The 16,192-nt window shown below is 42.9% G+C and overlaps 1 protein-coding gene across 3 annotated transcripts in view; it reads right to left on the reverse strand.

The window, feature by feature from the left end:
• The window catches only part of AMBRA1 (autophagy and beclin 1 regulator 1), a 190,450-nt gene that overhangs the window by 154,370 nt on the left and 19,888 nt on the right, over positions 1-16,192 (reverse strand). For all 3 annotated transcript variants that reach the window (XM_067557650.1, XM_067557649.1, XM_067557648.1), the window contains exons 5-7: positions 15,319-15,491; positions 14,338-14,404; positions 9,280-10,739 (exon numbers count right to left, since the gene is read on the reverse strand). In XM_067557650.1, coding sequence (XP_067413751.1) covers positions 9,280-10,739; positions 14,338-14,404; positions 15,319-15,491 — 1,700 coding nt within the window. The remainder of the gene's footprint in view (positions 1-9,279; positions 10,740-14,337; positions 14,405-15,318; positions 15,492-16,192) is intronic.

The following is a 16,192-nucleotide window of genomic DNA, read 5'->3' on the forward strand; positions in this document are numbered from 1 at the left end:
GCTGCCCCTCACATTTGAGAGAAACTTCCCATAAATATCCACAAAGCTACCTATCCTAGTTCGAATCCCTCCTAAAAACTATCCTTAGTTGTCAAGTTTTTTGTAAGCATCAAAGCAGTTAGGCCTGTAGTGTGCGGTGACCACTCACCACTGCCTACCAGGTTGATTATACAGCAGAACCCCATTTACCATATCTAACTGGGACCAGGTCCAGATCCGACAATCACAAATTCAGATAAACTGAAGAATGGGAAAGTGAAAGACTGCTGCGCCATCCAGTGGCCACAGAAGATATAACCCAATTCTGGACCTGTGTGCGCTGGTTGTTTGGTTAATACGTAGAGCCGGATAACGGATGCTCAGATAAACAGGGTTTCTACTGTATTCTCTTATGGTTTCCTTATAGTGCCATGTTTACCTTTTGTCTTATGCTTAGACTGCAAACTTTACAACACCTAGCACAATGGAGTCCTGGTCCATGACTGAGGATCCTAGAAGCTATTGTACTACAAATAATTAATGTTACAGAAGGAAAAAAGAAGAAAGGAAAACAAAGAGTAGACTGTCTAAACCAAGTCAAATCAAGGCAGGGTCTTCCAGAGACAGAATAAGCGGAATGCTCAGCTGCACACCATCGGGGGATGCTTTCAAGGCATCAGTATCAAAGCAGGGAGACAGTGTCCATTCACCACCAGTTTAGCAAAGTGAGAAGCCAAGGCAAAAGCAAGGAGATACCCCTAACATTCTGTGCTCAGGGCCCCAACAAAAAAGGGTTCAAGTATAGGGGTACACTAACTCCATCTCCATTACTGCACAGGTAGTTTTAAACTTGGAGTGGAAAATGTTTACAAAAGTGACAACTCACACACATAGCAGACAGCAATGCACACTGCTGTTCCTCCTTCCCCACTAAGGTCACAAGGCAAAGGGCCTAAACTTGAAGTGCCACCTAGCTCCATATTATAATTTTGCACAACTGGTAGGTTTTGCCTTTTTTGAAGCATTCTGTATTGGGCACTGCTGGAGACAGAACAGTAGGCTGTAGTACTTATGGTTTGCCTGATCATTCCAGAAACAGCTAATCAAAAATGTGAGAAAGTCTGATCTTCTGAATAAGGCACTGGAATGGAACTCTGAAGATATGGATCTATTTTCCTGTGTGATCTCGGGCAAGTCACTTAAGTCTCTGTGTCTCAGTTCCCCATCTATAAAATGAGGATAATAGTACTTCCTTTCTTCCACCCTTTGTCTGTCTTGACTATTCAGACTGTAAGCTTTTACTAGGTGTTTGTACAGCACAAGGCATTTAGCACAGTGGTGCCCTGACATCAGTTGAGACTTGTGTACATAAATGGATATTTAATACAGAGGTGTTGACTGCAAGCCTGTTTGATCTGAGTGGTCTGGTGATTTGAATCAAAGTGGAGCATTACATGACGGGACTCAGGCTCCATTGGCTTTGCCGCCATATCAAGCTGTAAAAGAGTGACTATATTCTGCTCCATTTTATGTATAATAGTTACCCGTGGTTGGATAAAAACAGGATTGCTCCTACTCCATCAATCTGGCTTAAACACCAGACTGTTCCTAGCCTGAGACAATCATTGCTTTATCTGCAGCTTGGACTTGAGAAGTGATGAGGAATAATTGCTTGCCTTTTTTTTTTTTTAACATAAATGTACCGTGAGGCTAGAGACATAAGAGGCATGCCTACAGATCTAGGTAATTGTTCAAGACAGCCTTGGCAAAGAGAATATTTACAACTCAGTTTAAAAGGTGACCAGCCAGCCTCTACCATGAGCTGCCAGGCATTCCTCAGACACGAGAGGAAAAAATATCACATGGATTATAGAGCAGTCTCCTAGGGAAGGAGTGAAAGCTATTTAAAGTGAGCAAAGCCCTAGAGAATACAGACTACAGGGACAATCCTGCTCTAACCTCAGGGTCACTAGTATGGAACAAATTAGATGGGATGGGGTTTTTGTAGCTGATTCACATGATTCTATGAGACCACTTTCATCAGAAAAACAAAGCACCTGTTTCTTCCTTGTACTCCTACAGAGCCTTCACCCCACCTCACACACGCCAAAACCACATGCTTCTTTCCCACTCCCTATTCATGACACAGACATCTTCCCCAGATGTTTTTCCCTACTGTAATAGAAACACTTGCAGACCCATAGTAACTGAGAACAGAAGCTGTAATATAGGACTCAGGGGAAAAGGAGTCTCAAACCACACTGTTTTCTGTTCTATAGGTATTCAAAGAGACATTTGGGTACTGTAATGGTTGCAGGAAAGCAGTGAACAGCAGCAACATTACCCCCTTGTGGTAGGAAGGCAACATGGAAATGGAGTGAAGTTAGGGAAACCTAAAGGATTGCAGGAGGGGATGTTTCTTTGCAGGACGCAAGGCATAAAAACGGTTTGTAGACAGGAATCTGCATGTTGCTGAGGGGAACAGGAACACATGGGAATTGGAGACATGGGCAGAAGGGTCAGTACTATCTAGCCAGCACACGTCTCTCTATCTTGTTCCCACACCATCTCATGTCCCAACACTGCTCCTGAGCTCTGCACAGCAAAGCCAGAAGCAATAGACAAAACTTAGTCAGATTTGGCATCATCTCCCAGCAGCAACAGGAAAAGCATTCACAGCTGTCCTACAAAAAGGGAGAGAGACACATTGGCAAAACACCTGTGAGGAGTGCAGGCAGTTAATGAACTGAACTTCATGTTCATATTTACTTTCTCATCTGAGCTCAAGCAGCATTGGTGCCACAATCCAGACCATAGCTACCTAAATGTTCAGACAAGCACTGGCCAAATGGATAGCACAAAATCTTACCCAAAACCCAGGTGGACTGATTTAAACCAAAGTGATTTAAACCACCAATTTTAATCATGACATAAATCAGCAGGCAGGAAGTCTAGGTTTAAATAATCAATTTTAATCTTGTTTTGCATTTGTACTTTAGTTTCCTAAAGAAAATTCATTCTCATTGGTTGGCATAATTTGGTATTTCTTTTCGCTAACCAGTAGGCTACGCTATATCTATACTCACTTATTTAAGTAATTATATAGCTTTACACACATTTATTCATATTCTTAATTTTTACATTTTTTGTTAGAAAATGGTGAATGACATTTCTTATTTACTAGATTATTATCTTCTTTTTTACTCATGATCAGTGTCAAACTGCATTTGAAAATCTGAATTAAATCAAGAATGCACAAAACTAGCAAGTTGTTTTTTAGTGAAACAAAACTACCTTAAACACGTTTTGCATTTAAAACCAACTATTTATTAAACAAATTATCCAACTCTCCATATTAACTGAACCGGGGCTGGCAGCTCAAGCCCTAGATAGTGGGGCTCAGGCTTCAGCTGAAGCCCCACCGCTCAGAGCCGACAGCCTGATCCCACTGCCCCGGGTTGAAGCTCTTTGCCCGTTCTCTGGATTATCCAAATTTGTTGATTACCTGATCTGGCCTCAGTCACAATTAGAATGGATAAACGGGGTTCCACTGCATTATCTGTAGTAAGTGAAATGAACGATTGGTTTTGGTCACCATGTACTTCGAAATTTAGAACTAGTAGATCTTATCCTCTCACACCTGGTGTTTATTACAATTGCAAGAGGAAAACAAGCTTTCCTGCTTCAACTGACAATTATTTGATTTCTCAATTTTGAATAAGCTAGTCACTGAACTGAACTAGTTGAAAAAAATATTCTGCATCTGCAGAAACTACTGTGTCAGCAAGAGCTGGTTTAGCACTTCAATAAACTCTGGTTCCAGGTTTTTAGCGAGTGACTTCTACTAATTCAGTGGTTTGACTTTCTTTAAAACTTAAGCAAACAAATATGTACTGCTTGAATATTTTTAATTTAATTCAAGTGATTTCAATAAAAATGTAAAATGCAGAATTTAACATAGGATGACAATTTCAAATAAGTTTATTTTTCAAAAGATTAATTTTTTAGAAATCCAATTTTTAAAAATTTGTATCCACCCTGCCTAAACCCCACTGCTTGAGATCTCTCCAGAGTTGCAGTTACCTTCATACACAATGTCCACAGATACAAGCAAGTCTCTCCCTCCCACTCCCATGTCAATCTGGTCAGCTATGCAGTCTAAGAAGGTGGATTATTTTATACAAGAGCACTGAGATGTCACCTATCGCTGGCTTCTCTAAAACATAAACCCAGGATACAAGCCTCAAGAATAGCTGGGAAGAGGTTGAATAGACATCCCCCCTCCCCCTCCCTCCCGGGGTCACAAACCATCACAGTGCATGGCTGAACTGCTGGGGGTTTAGATAGATCTGACAACCCATTATCCTCATGGCACCTCCTATTTTCTCTTTCTAGAATCTCCAGTCTACTGCCCCTTCCATCTCCCTACTCACCAAACCTAACAGCTGAGTGAGGGAAAATGTATGCATGCTCCCTCTTTTAACACACAGAAAGAAATTAATTGGGTCAAGGTGTGAGGGGGCACAACTACTAGGAGTGGGAAAGAAACTTGGGCTAAATAACAGGCTAAGTTTCTTAATGGTGGGATCTAGACAATGAAAAAAGTTTCCTCATGGAAGTAATGGAAGCACCAACACAGGAGTCAAGGAGTCATCTCAAACTGGACTGGCTGGCTCAGGTCATTGATAATGGGATAAAGCACCCCTTTCATCTATAGGTTGCTAGTCCAAATCCAGCCACAACAGATACACCATTATCAGAGTCAGCCCCTCTGTTGGCAATGTCAGGAGTAGCCAAGGACTGGATGAGCTATGGAGACTGAGGGGGGGTTTTGTTTGTTTTTTACTCTTAGGAATAGTCTCAGTGGGTCAAGTTTGAGGTAAAATAGCAGGGGACAGCACATGGCAGAAGCTTTTCCTAGAGCAGATGCAGCAGGGCAAGCAGATTTTGGTCTTGGAGGTGATCAAGCCAGCACCTTGCATCATCACCAAATTCACATACAAACTTCAACCAAAACTATAGTATACAAAACTCTGAAGATGAGACCAAAAGGGACATTTCAGTACAGCCACAGATCTATCAGATTCAAAGAAGGATTAGACAATTATATAAACAGCAAGATCATCAATTACATCCAACAAAAAATAAGGAGGAATATAAACCCTTTTGCTTCAGGGAATAAAAGACAACCACTAATGAGAGTTGGGAAGAAACTTCCATAACAGTCCACTTCAGGGATTTCATGCACCTTTCTCTGAAAAATTTTATACTGGCAACTCTCAGAGAAAAGCTATTGAACTAGATGGACCAACTCTCTGATCCACTATTGCAGTTCCTATGTAACAATCCTCCACTGGCCTGTGCAATAGGGATGGCTTCAATAGAATTTAAACTGACTTTTCAATCTCTACTGATTATAGAACAAACAGGCTTATCTTCAGTGGTATCAGGAAGTTAAAGCAGAACAAACTCACAAAGTCATCTGTTGCTCAATTATTTCCCCTTCATTCAGATTTTGCCAATAGCCTCCTTTATCCCTGGATGCAGTAACACTTCACATATCAGCACTCAGATACTTTTAAGGCTCCTACCACCTTGATATCCAGGATAGGCAGAGAATATACCTGGTGGAAGTACCTATAACAAAGATATTATCCTTCAAATGCACTGACTTGGAGAATACTTGAAAAATTGAAGCCCAGATGTCACCCACTGCTGTTTAGGGCAGTCAATGACTCTCTCTATTCTCTTCTCCAGAATTCTTTCTTTTTCCAAATTCTTATCATACCACTGAGCTCATCATACAGCAGCCAAGAGTGCAGATCTTAACCCTGACAGAAGGCCCCCCATCAACTCACTTGGAAAGTGAAAGCTGCATGCAGCAGTCAGGCTGCCTGTCCTGTCCTGTCCTGTCCTGTCCTGTCATACCAAGCCAAATTAGAGAGTCAATACACTGTGCTATATGCAGTTCTGTTAACAAATGATGCCAGGCCTGTCAGTGAGGAAAAACCTCATGAGATGCTTATTAATGCCTCATTATTAGCCCAAGTTAATTAGCTAACCATCAGAAAAAGCAGAACGTTTCACTCCCCACCTGGCACAAGTGCAGCAACAGAACCCAGAAAGGGGCAATCTTTATTAACTACTCATTAACTTAATTGACCCTCTGCAGCAACAACTTCCCCAGCAAGTTGCTTCTGTGCCAGACAAGCCAGGTCAAGAAAATCGATCCCATCCACAGATGATGAATGAAACACACACCACCTTCAGGTTCTGCTTTATTCTACCTTTCCAGATTAAGTTTGAATATGGAGCTCTACTGCCCAACAGTGACAGCTGCTGGAGAAACAAGGAAGTGAACCAGTTTATGAGAAACCAACCAACCACTAGCTAGCACAGGGATTTCTTCTAACCCTAATTTTCACTGTGACATTGTGTGGTCCCTAGCCACAAACCCAACCCCATTTATTTCGAGAGAACAGGGTGATTGTTATGTATATGCTGTTATCTCGCTGTTTCAGTCCTCATCTCCATCTCCTCCCAACTCCATTTCCATTTCTTTTGTTTTTTCCTCACTGCTCACTAGATTACATAGTTTAGATTGCTCCAGCTTCTGTGCAGGAATCTGTCATTGTCTTTGAGGTGCCATTTGCAATGGCAAACATTAATGAAAGGGTACCTAGAATTCAGTTCTAGAGAACTTGAATTAGTGCTCCCTGTTCTTGGACTCTGGTGTTCACCAGACCTGGGAGAAGGGAGGCTGGGTGAGGGGCCATCATATGCCAGGTCATACAGACTAGTGGGTGAGCATTAGCTGGCTTGCCACTGTTCTAAACAGGAATATATTTGTTAGTTTGAGGATGGTGAATGAGTGTGTGTGGGGGGGGGGGGCAGGGGAAGGAGGAGGGACTGGGTGTTTGTAGGATGCCCATACCACTCTGGGGTGTCCCCCCCTTTTTTTTTGGTAACGAGATTTTATGAAGCTTCCCTGATTTAAAAATAGCCAAATTGCTTGTTCCTGCATAACTGCATAAAGCATTTAATGCTGATTTACATCCACTGTTTAGCCAATCCAGTCCTCTGGCCCCCGTTTTACAGTTCATATTCACTTCCTGTTAGGAAGGAAGTGAATGAACCCACAAGAACAGTCCTGAAGGGAAAGAGTCTCATGACAGACGCAAGAGATGGGGACATACAAGAAAGCATGGTACCTAGTATGGCTTCTTCGCAGTGCCTTCTAACATGAACTCTGCCAGGGCTCCTTGCCAGAGGAAACCCCATGAAATGAATTCCAAAGCAAGCCCAAGCATTAGACTGCTTGCTCCAAATTCACTTACCTTAGCAAGAAGCATCTGTTTGCACAGGTGGATGATTGACTGGGTGACTCACTGTGCACAGCTGCTACAGCCACAGTGCGACAGTAACATAACCATCTGTGACAGCTAAAACGGTCCAGATTGAATCATAGGAATCAGATATGAAAAAGATTTATTAGATCACAACTAATTCATCCCCTGGGAACCAGAGCAGGATTGCTCTCTGTGGCATATGCTCCAGTTCAGTTTTAAGTGACACATAAGGAGGCTCCCAATTCTTCCCCTTGGAAAACTATGCAGAACCTATTACATCTCATTGCCACAGTGTTCTGAGAGCTTATCTCAGTTTTTCTTTTCTTTTTTTTTTTTTAATTTCATCTCATTACTTCTAGTGACACCACTGAATTGGCCCAGGGAACAGATACTAAAATAGTTAGCTGTACAGTAGAGATATTATGAGAGAGGAATTATTTAGCTAAGAAAGGAGATGAGTAAAATACATGACAGTAGGGTGCAAAGTTATCATGAAAACTAGTCAATTCCTTCTTTTTTTTTCCCTGTGTCCTATAATATGAGACCAGCAGATATTTAATTAAAATCAACAGCATATAAATTTAGGACCAAGAAAGAAAGTAATTCTCATCATGCAGTCAGCTTGTGGGATTCACGGATATAGACTGTCAAAAACTGGAGTAGGGATTTAGAAAGAGCAGAATAATTTCATTACCACTACCACCTGCTATGCAGATAAATAACAATCAAGATAATCACTGCTCCGGCTTCTGAGAATAAGATGATTACCTGCAGAGAGAAGGAAGAGAAGAGGACCCCCTTCCATCGAACACCCCACGAACAACACTGCTCAGCTAGTTATATGTATCAAAGTAAGAGATTTCATCTTCCTCTAAAGCATCAGGCAATGGCCATTGTCAGAGAAAGGATTAGGCAAACTTCCTCTGAAGTGTCTGGTACAAGCCACTGATAGGCAGGATGCCAAACTAGATGGACCACCGCTCTATTCCAATATGGCAACTGCTGTGTAATATATCAGAGTGGCTGGACCAACAGCCTGAGCCAGCACAGACACTGTTAGAAGTGCAGAGTCAGTTGAGCTGCTCTGCTCCACTTGCCACATCTGAAGTCTGGAAGAGACTTACTTTCTAAATACTGCAAATATTAAAGTTGGAGGTGATTAAGATGACCCTCCTACCCAGATTCAGCATAATGGGTTCTGCAAAGGCTCAGGCTCTGAAAATGGTTTTCAGTCACCTACCTGCTTAATGCCACAAGAAGCAGGTTTTGTCATGGTGGGAACATGAACTGCATAGGTTTAATATGTATTTATGTATTCAAAAATCAAACTGAAAGTGTAGCCCTTTCCCTTTCAGATAAGATAGGCAGCTGCACAGCCCACCCTGATGTAGCTCCAAGATGAAGTTCCTTCACCTTCCCATCCCTTTGGTTGCAGTCTCTGGGACCACACTTCACAGGACACACTACTCCAAGGAAATAAATCATCACTGCTGTTACTCATGATTGCTCTGTGCCAGTCCTCAGGGTGGGTACTGCTTGTACTGCAGTCACCACAGTACATTGGTTGCATGGTGTAAAGTGGACATTGTAATACATTCTATGCCCAGATTCCAAGCAGTGTCAGTCAAACAACTCCAGAGACCATAGTTTGCCCCACAGAAATACTATCTAACATCCTTTCTCTCCCTGCTCCACCCTCTGGACAGTCCATCCTTCCTTTTAATGGGCAGGTTCTCCTCCCTCACCCCTTTCCACAGACACACCTTCAGAAGCTACCCTGGATGCAGCAATAATGCCTACTGAAGATAGAGGGTTGGGGACAGCTCATTTTTGAGAGGACAATGGCCAAAGAGATGACTACATCAGGAAAGGGTCTACTCAGGAAGCTCAGACTAGATAAGAAGGGTTTAAGAACAGACTGAAGAGGAATGCAATGGAAAATGTGTCTTACCTCCTGAGCGAATCCTCCTCCGAACTTTCCTCAGGCATTTCCTGGTTTAAGGCCTCCTGTGATACATTCCCAGGTCTGCTCGAAGCTGATTGGCTGTAAACTCTCTCCCAGTGCCCTGTCTCCTGGTTAAAGACCACTCCCACGGTCCTTTCCTCCTGTGGGTTGGAAGAGCTTCCCAGCTGCAGCCTGCTAGAGGTAGGAGCTCTGCCCTCGGTTCTCTCTGCAGGCTGTGCCTGGCTGCTGCTTGGTGGCACGCTGTCAAATGTGTTTTGGCCCTGCCCCGATGAATAGCTGGGTGTGCTTCTTTCCCAGCGCAGTGTGTCATTGTTAAAAGTCAGCAGGTTGTGACAGGCGCGACAGCGGTTTAGGTGGCCTCGTGACAAATTGGAATTGTTTTCACTGCTATGTGGAGTCTGCTGGTGGGAGGGACCTGGCCTATCAGGTTCAATGTTGTTGTTGAGCATTTCTTGAGCTTGTTGCGACTGGCTGGGCTCCCCACCAATCCCTTGATCTAGCTCTTGAAGTCGGTCGTACTCCAAGAAGAACCGTCTCAAGTCGCATTGGAGCTCATTGCGGATGCTGGCTGGATTGTTTGGGCCAGCACTACCACTGCTATCTGCTTCAGCCCCTGGTGCCAGGAAGCCCCTCCCTTCTGTAGCAGATGTATACACAGAGGACTGGGAACCTCCCTCCTGCTGTCTGAGCACGGACAGCAAACTCACTGAAGAGGCACTGGTTCTAGGCGGAGGCATGGCTTCCAGCTCTGAGCGGGAGCCCATGTTCAGCACTGTTCTAGTCCAGTCGGACCCTCCTAAGCCAGATGCCATCTCTCTTGCAGACTGGTACCTGGATGGATGGCCTGACAAGGGCCCACTAAGGGATCTGCGAGTGGGGCCCAAGCTAAGGTTACGTAGGGTGTTGCCAGCAGTGCTGCTCTGAACAGTGCTGAAAGCAGAAGGCCTGTTAAGCAGACCCTGCTCCTGCTGTGCTGTGGACGCCTGCTCTGGGGGTTGATACGGCTCTGTCTGCACAGAGGAAAAGGAAGTGCCAGTGGCCCCAGAGGAAGTGGAGGGGGCATTTTCCTGGTGCGGGAAGAGAGAAGAAGGAAGTCTTGCACTAGAGCATCGACTGCAAAGGCACAACATCCCCAGGTGCTGACAGCACTCTGTTGTGGGGTAACTGACACGCTCACGGAGCCTGGTGTAGGCTGATGCTCTGGTGTTCTCACTGGCTGGAGGCAGTGGTGGTGGCGGTGGTGGTGGAGGTGGCGGGGATGAGGTGGCAGAATCTTGCACGGTGTTTTGCTCTCCCACCTGGATGCCAGAGGAGCGTGAGGACAGCATGTGCAGGAAGTTGTGGAGAAGGGGTGTACGCCTCACAGGCTGAGACTGGAGAATAGAGCGCTGGCGATAATGTGGCATATCTGTGCTATCCACAGGGATCTCCACCTCCTCATCACTCTGCAAGGAAAATCACCAGAGCTCAATCACCTCACAGCAGAACCCCATACTAGGGTCAAAGGGTATAGGGGACAAAAGCCCATAGATAGGCATAAAAAAGGACTAGATGTTGCGGGGGACAAGGAAAATTACAATAGAATCATAAGAGCAACAAGACAGAAATCAGTCGGGGAATCTGCTCAACATCTTAGATGTCTAAACACAAATGCAAGCAGTATGGGTAACAAACAGGAAGAACTGGAAGTATTAGTACATAAGATAAATTATGACTAAACTGGATAAACTGAGGAGACTTGATGGGGTAAATTTCATGACTAGAATATTGAATAAAGTAGTATAGCCTGTTCAAGAAGAACAGGCAGGGAAAAAAGGAGGAGGTATTGCAGTATACATCATGAATATATACATTTGTTCTAAGGTCCAGAAGGAGGTGAGAGGCAGACTAGTTGAAAGTCTCTGGATAAAGGTAAAAGGGGAAAAAAAATAAAGGGTAACATCATGGTAGGGGGTGTACATAGACCACCAAATCAAGAGGAAGAGGTGGAAAAGGCATTTCTAGAACAAACAACAGAAATATCCAAAACACAAGAACTGATAGTAATGGGGGATTTTAACTACCCAGACAGCTGTTTGAAAACTAATATGGCAAAATACAACACTTCCAGTAAGTTCTTGGAATGTACCAGGGACAATTTCTTGTTTTAGAAAGTGAAGGAAATAACCAGGAGAACAGTCAATTTAGACTTGATTCTGATCAGCAGGGAGGAACCAGTTGTGAATCTGAAGATGGAAGGCAACTTGGGTCAAAGTGATCATGAAATGATAGATTTCATGATTCTAAGGAAAGAAAGAAGTGACAGCAGAAGAATAAGGACAATGAACTTTTAAAAAAGAGCAGACTTTAAAAAAAAATCAGAACTGGTAGGTAAAGTCCTATGAGAAGAAAATGTAAGGGATAAAGTAGTTCAGGAGAGCTGGCAGTTTCTCAAGGCGACAATATTAAAGGCACTACTGCAAACTATCCCAACATGAAGGAAAAATAGAAAGAACAGAAAGAGGCTAATATGGAGCCATCAGGAGCTCTTTAATGACTTGGAAATCAAAAAAGAATCTTACAAAAAGTGGAAACATGGATGAATTGCTAAAGTGGAGTAAAAAATAATACAACAAGCATACAGGGAAAAATCAGAAAGACTAAGGCACAATATGAGTTATACCTAGCAAGGGACATAAAAGGCAATGCAAGATTCTTTAAATAAATTAGGCCCAAGAGAAAGATGAAGGAAAGTGTAGGTCCACTACTTAACTGAAAGGAGAGCTAATAACTGATAACCTTAAGAAGACTAAGGTATTTAATGCCTACTTTGCTTCAGTCTGCACTAAAAAAGTTAAAGGCAACCAGATTCTGAACAACAAGGGGAAGAAACACAAGCTAAAATAGGGAAACATGTAAAAGAATATTTAGATAAGTTAGATGTATTCAAGTCTGCAGGGCCTGTTGAAATTCATCCTAGGGTCCTTAAGGACCTTGCTGAAGCAATCTCAGAACTATTAGCAATTATCTTCAAGAACTCATGGAGAACAAGTGAGGTTCCACAGGACTGGAGAATGACAAACATAGTATCTATCATTAAAAAGGGAAACAAGGAGGATTCAGGGAATTATAGACCAGTCAGCCTAACTCCAATACCTGGAAAGATACTGGAACAAAATTATTAAATCATTAATTTATAGAATAAAAGGGTTATAAAGGAAGAGTCAGAATGGATTTCTCAAGAAACAAATCATGACAAACCAACCTAATTTCCTTCTTTGACAGGGTTGCTTTCCATTGTGGACAGGGAAAAGCAGTAAATGTGATATATCTTGATTTAAGTAATGCTTTTGACATTGTCATGTGGGACTTTCTCATAAGCAAACTAGGGAAACATGGTGTAGATTAAATTACTATGAGATGGGTGCACAACAGGTTGGACAACTGTACTCGAGCAGTTATCAATAATCTGCTGTCAAACTGGGAATGGATATCTAATAGGGTCCCACAGGGGTTAATCCTGAGTCCGGTTCTATTAAGTATTTTCATTAATGATTTAGATAAGACAGTGGAGAGTATGCTTATAAAATTTGCAGGTAACACCAAGTTGGGGGGTGTTACAAGGACAGGATTAAAATTCAAAGAAACCTTTACAAATTGGAGAATTGGTCTGACATCAAGAAGATGAAATTCAATAAAGAAAAGTGCAAAATACTGCATTTAGGGAGAAACAAATTCAATACACAAACTACAAAATGGGGAATAGCTGGCTAGTTGGTAGTACTGCTGAGAAGGATTTGGGGGTTATAGAGGACCACCAATTGAATATGATGCATTTGCAAAAAAAATAAATAAAATAAATAAAACAACCCTATATAATTCTGAGGTGCTTTAACAGAGGTGTTGTATATAAGACATGGCAGGTAACTTTCTGACTTCACTTGGCACTAGTGAGGCCTCAGCTGAAGTACTGTGTCCAATTCTGGGTGCCACACTTCAGAAAAGATATGGACAAATTGGAAAGAACCCAAAGGAGAGCAACAAAAGTGAAAAAAGATTTAGAAATCTTGACCTGTGAGGAAAGGTTAAAAATTAGGCATGTTTAGACTTGACAAAAGAAGCCTGACAAATATGTTAAGAGCTGTTCTAACAAGCACGGTGAGCAACTGTTCTCCATGCCCACTAAAGGTAGGAGAAGTAGTAATGGACTTAATCTGCAGCAAGGGAGTTTTAGGTTAGATATAAGGAAAAACTTCTCACTAGAAGGACAGTTAAATTTGGAATAAGCTTCCAAGGGAGGTTGTGGAATCCCCTCATGGAAGGTTTTTAAGAACAGGTTAGACAAACACCTGTCAAGGATGGTCTAGGTTTACTTGATCCTGCCTCAGTGTAGGGGGCTGAACTTAATGAACTCTCAAGGTCCCTTCCAGGCCTACATTTTTATGATTTTATATACCCAAGTAAACAAAGGGAAGCCAGGTCCTGCCCAAAGACAGATAAGGACACAATAAACTTCTTCAAAGAGGAAAGCAAAGGACACTAACCTTGGGTGGCACAAAGCCATCTAGCTCTTAAATCCATAAGGAAGCCTTGTATGGACCCTAATAAATCCCACACCTTGCAGTTCCACAATAAGTCAGCCACACCAAAAGGGAAGTCAGCACTTGGCAGGTTCAGTCACTTTGGGGCTCCGGCTAACAGTTCTACAGTCTAATCAAGAGCAGCGAAGTTGCAGAAAAATTCTTCACCATGATGCCATGAAAAGTGCTAAGGAGGCCTTTGCAGGTGTAGCAGGGATGGCTCCAGAGAGCCCCTCAACCTGCAGCAGCGTCAAGATGGAAGTCACTGTCTATATCCTTAGTCTCCCAGCCTCTGGTTATTAATGTCACATGTGTATGTTATGAGTGTAACAGAACAGTATCCATGTGACCGATTTAGATGAGAAACAGAACTTTGAACTCAAGAAGGCGTCCAACTTTAAGCAAAGCATCAGGCTGTCTAGCAACAGGTTCTGGTTAACACAGAGCACCTTGTAATCAATGCAGGCATTGATATTATTCTCACCTGTTGGTTGGAAGGATTGACAATCGCTGTTAACAAGTAGTGTCCCAAGGGATCGAACCGTACCAGCCTGAAACAAGAACAGAGTCGGAGGCTCAGTTGTCAGTTGGCATTTCACATTGACAGAAAAAAAAGACATTTCAGGGAATAGACTTCACACATGGGTTTATTAAGTAGGAAGTTTTACAGTTCTATAGTAGCAACTTTCATTCTGAAGTATCCCAAAGTCCTTCAAATATTTCATGTATTAAGAAATATTCACCCACCCCTGAAACATAGTTATCTCCAAAGTGAAGACTGCAGCTGTTTAACGGCATGCAGCAATCCTACACAACAGTTTAAGGGGAAGTGAGAGTTCCTGTATCCAACTGAAACTGTTAGGGAAATTTAGAGCAACATAAAATAAATACCCTAGAATTTGGCCAGGAAAGAGAGGTACTAACACCTCTTGTGAAAGTGCTTGGGGATCTTTAATGATCATGGATTTCAGTCAGGACCTTGTTTTTTAGGCATTAAAAAAATGAACCTCCAGCACCTTTTAGCATCATGTTGAAGTATGGGTTCAGAATGGACTCCAAGGGGAGGAAACCCTTTTCCAGCAGCATCCAAGCTCTCTCGTCCTAGTAACAACCATACTTAAACCCTGTGTCGCTGGTGAAATCTGAAGATCAGTCTTACAAATGCCAGCCCCATGGCAGAGTTGGGAAGGATTCCATAGCACACAGCAGCCTAACATATTTGTTCATATTTCTGATCTAATCTTCTTCCTTTAAGTTTTACTGTCCACAGTCACTACTGCACCAACTGAGCAGAAGCACTGAGAATGAGGCAAGATGATGCCCCAAGTAGTCGAAATTGGGGTGGAGGGGCAGTTAACCTTCTGAGTATCCTATGACCCAGAGAGACTGCTACATATTGCCCTACAAATGCCATTTCACATGCTGGAAGTACAAGTCTTCTACTCCCCTGGGAATGGGCACTCACCGGACTCGTTCCATCTCACTGGCTGTCTTCACCACTGCAAAAGGTTCTCGACGACTCCAGTCCCAGAAATGGATCTCATTGGCTGTTGCAATTAGCAGAAGCTGAGCCGTAGGATGGAAAGCCAAAGACGCAATGGCATTGTTGCTATCTGTGAACCAGCTCTCGCTTCCACCCTGGAAGGGGAAAGGAAGAATCAGCAGCCACCTTCACACACAACAATTTTAGGCAACAAGGTTTCTCTAATGCCACACCCCCAAACCAGCTCCAAAACCCTACACATAGCATGGAAGTGTTGTACTTCTGTTGCAACAAAAGTCATCATCTACTTTCATTTTACATTGTCATCAGACTCTACAGCCAAAACATAGCACTCCTGGCAACAGATGTGTCTATAGATAGGTGTGTTTCAGGTAGCCAGTAACACCATCATATTCCAGAGCACTCTGCTAGACAACTACTGGTCAAGTCATCAGTGAAGAAAACAAAAGTAATGGTATGGCACTTCTCCTAGGACAGAGTGCAAATTATCCCCTCTGAGACCAGCAATAGAAAAGCAAATTTTTTTTTTAAATACGAACTCAGATGGGGTGCTCCAATCAGAGCCTTATGGAACACTGACATATGCCCTACACCACTCATCAGTACAGAGATATGGCCTGGGAAGGAGACAACTGCCAGCATGCCATGTGGCCTGGGTGTTTAAATCAAATAAAGAGGTTGTTGAAACGTTGTGGTCTCTGGGAGTTTCATCTCCATATTAGGCAGGAATGTGCCTGCAATCTGCTCTGTTGTGCACATTTGGTGCAGCTCCCAGAATGCTGCCGGAGCAGTTCTTAGCTGGGCAAAGTTTGGTTCCCTCAAGTGCAGACAAAAC

The sequence above is a fragment of the Emydura macquarii genome, unplaced genomic scaffold (genome assembly GCF_026122565.2).
Source record: "Emydura macquarii macquarii isolate MOO-44397 ecotype Brisbane River unplaced genomic scaffold, CSIRO-AGI_Emac_v2 contig_1876, whole genome shotgun sequence".
NCBI classification, from domain to species: domain Eukaryota; kingdom Metazoa; phylum Chordata; order Testudines; family Chelidae; genus Emydura; species Emydura macquarii.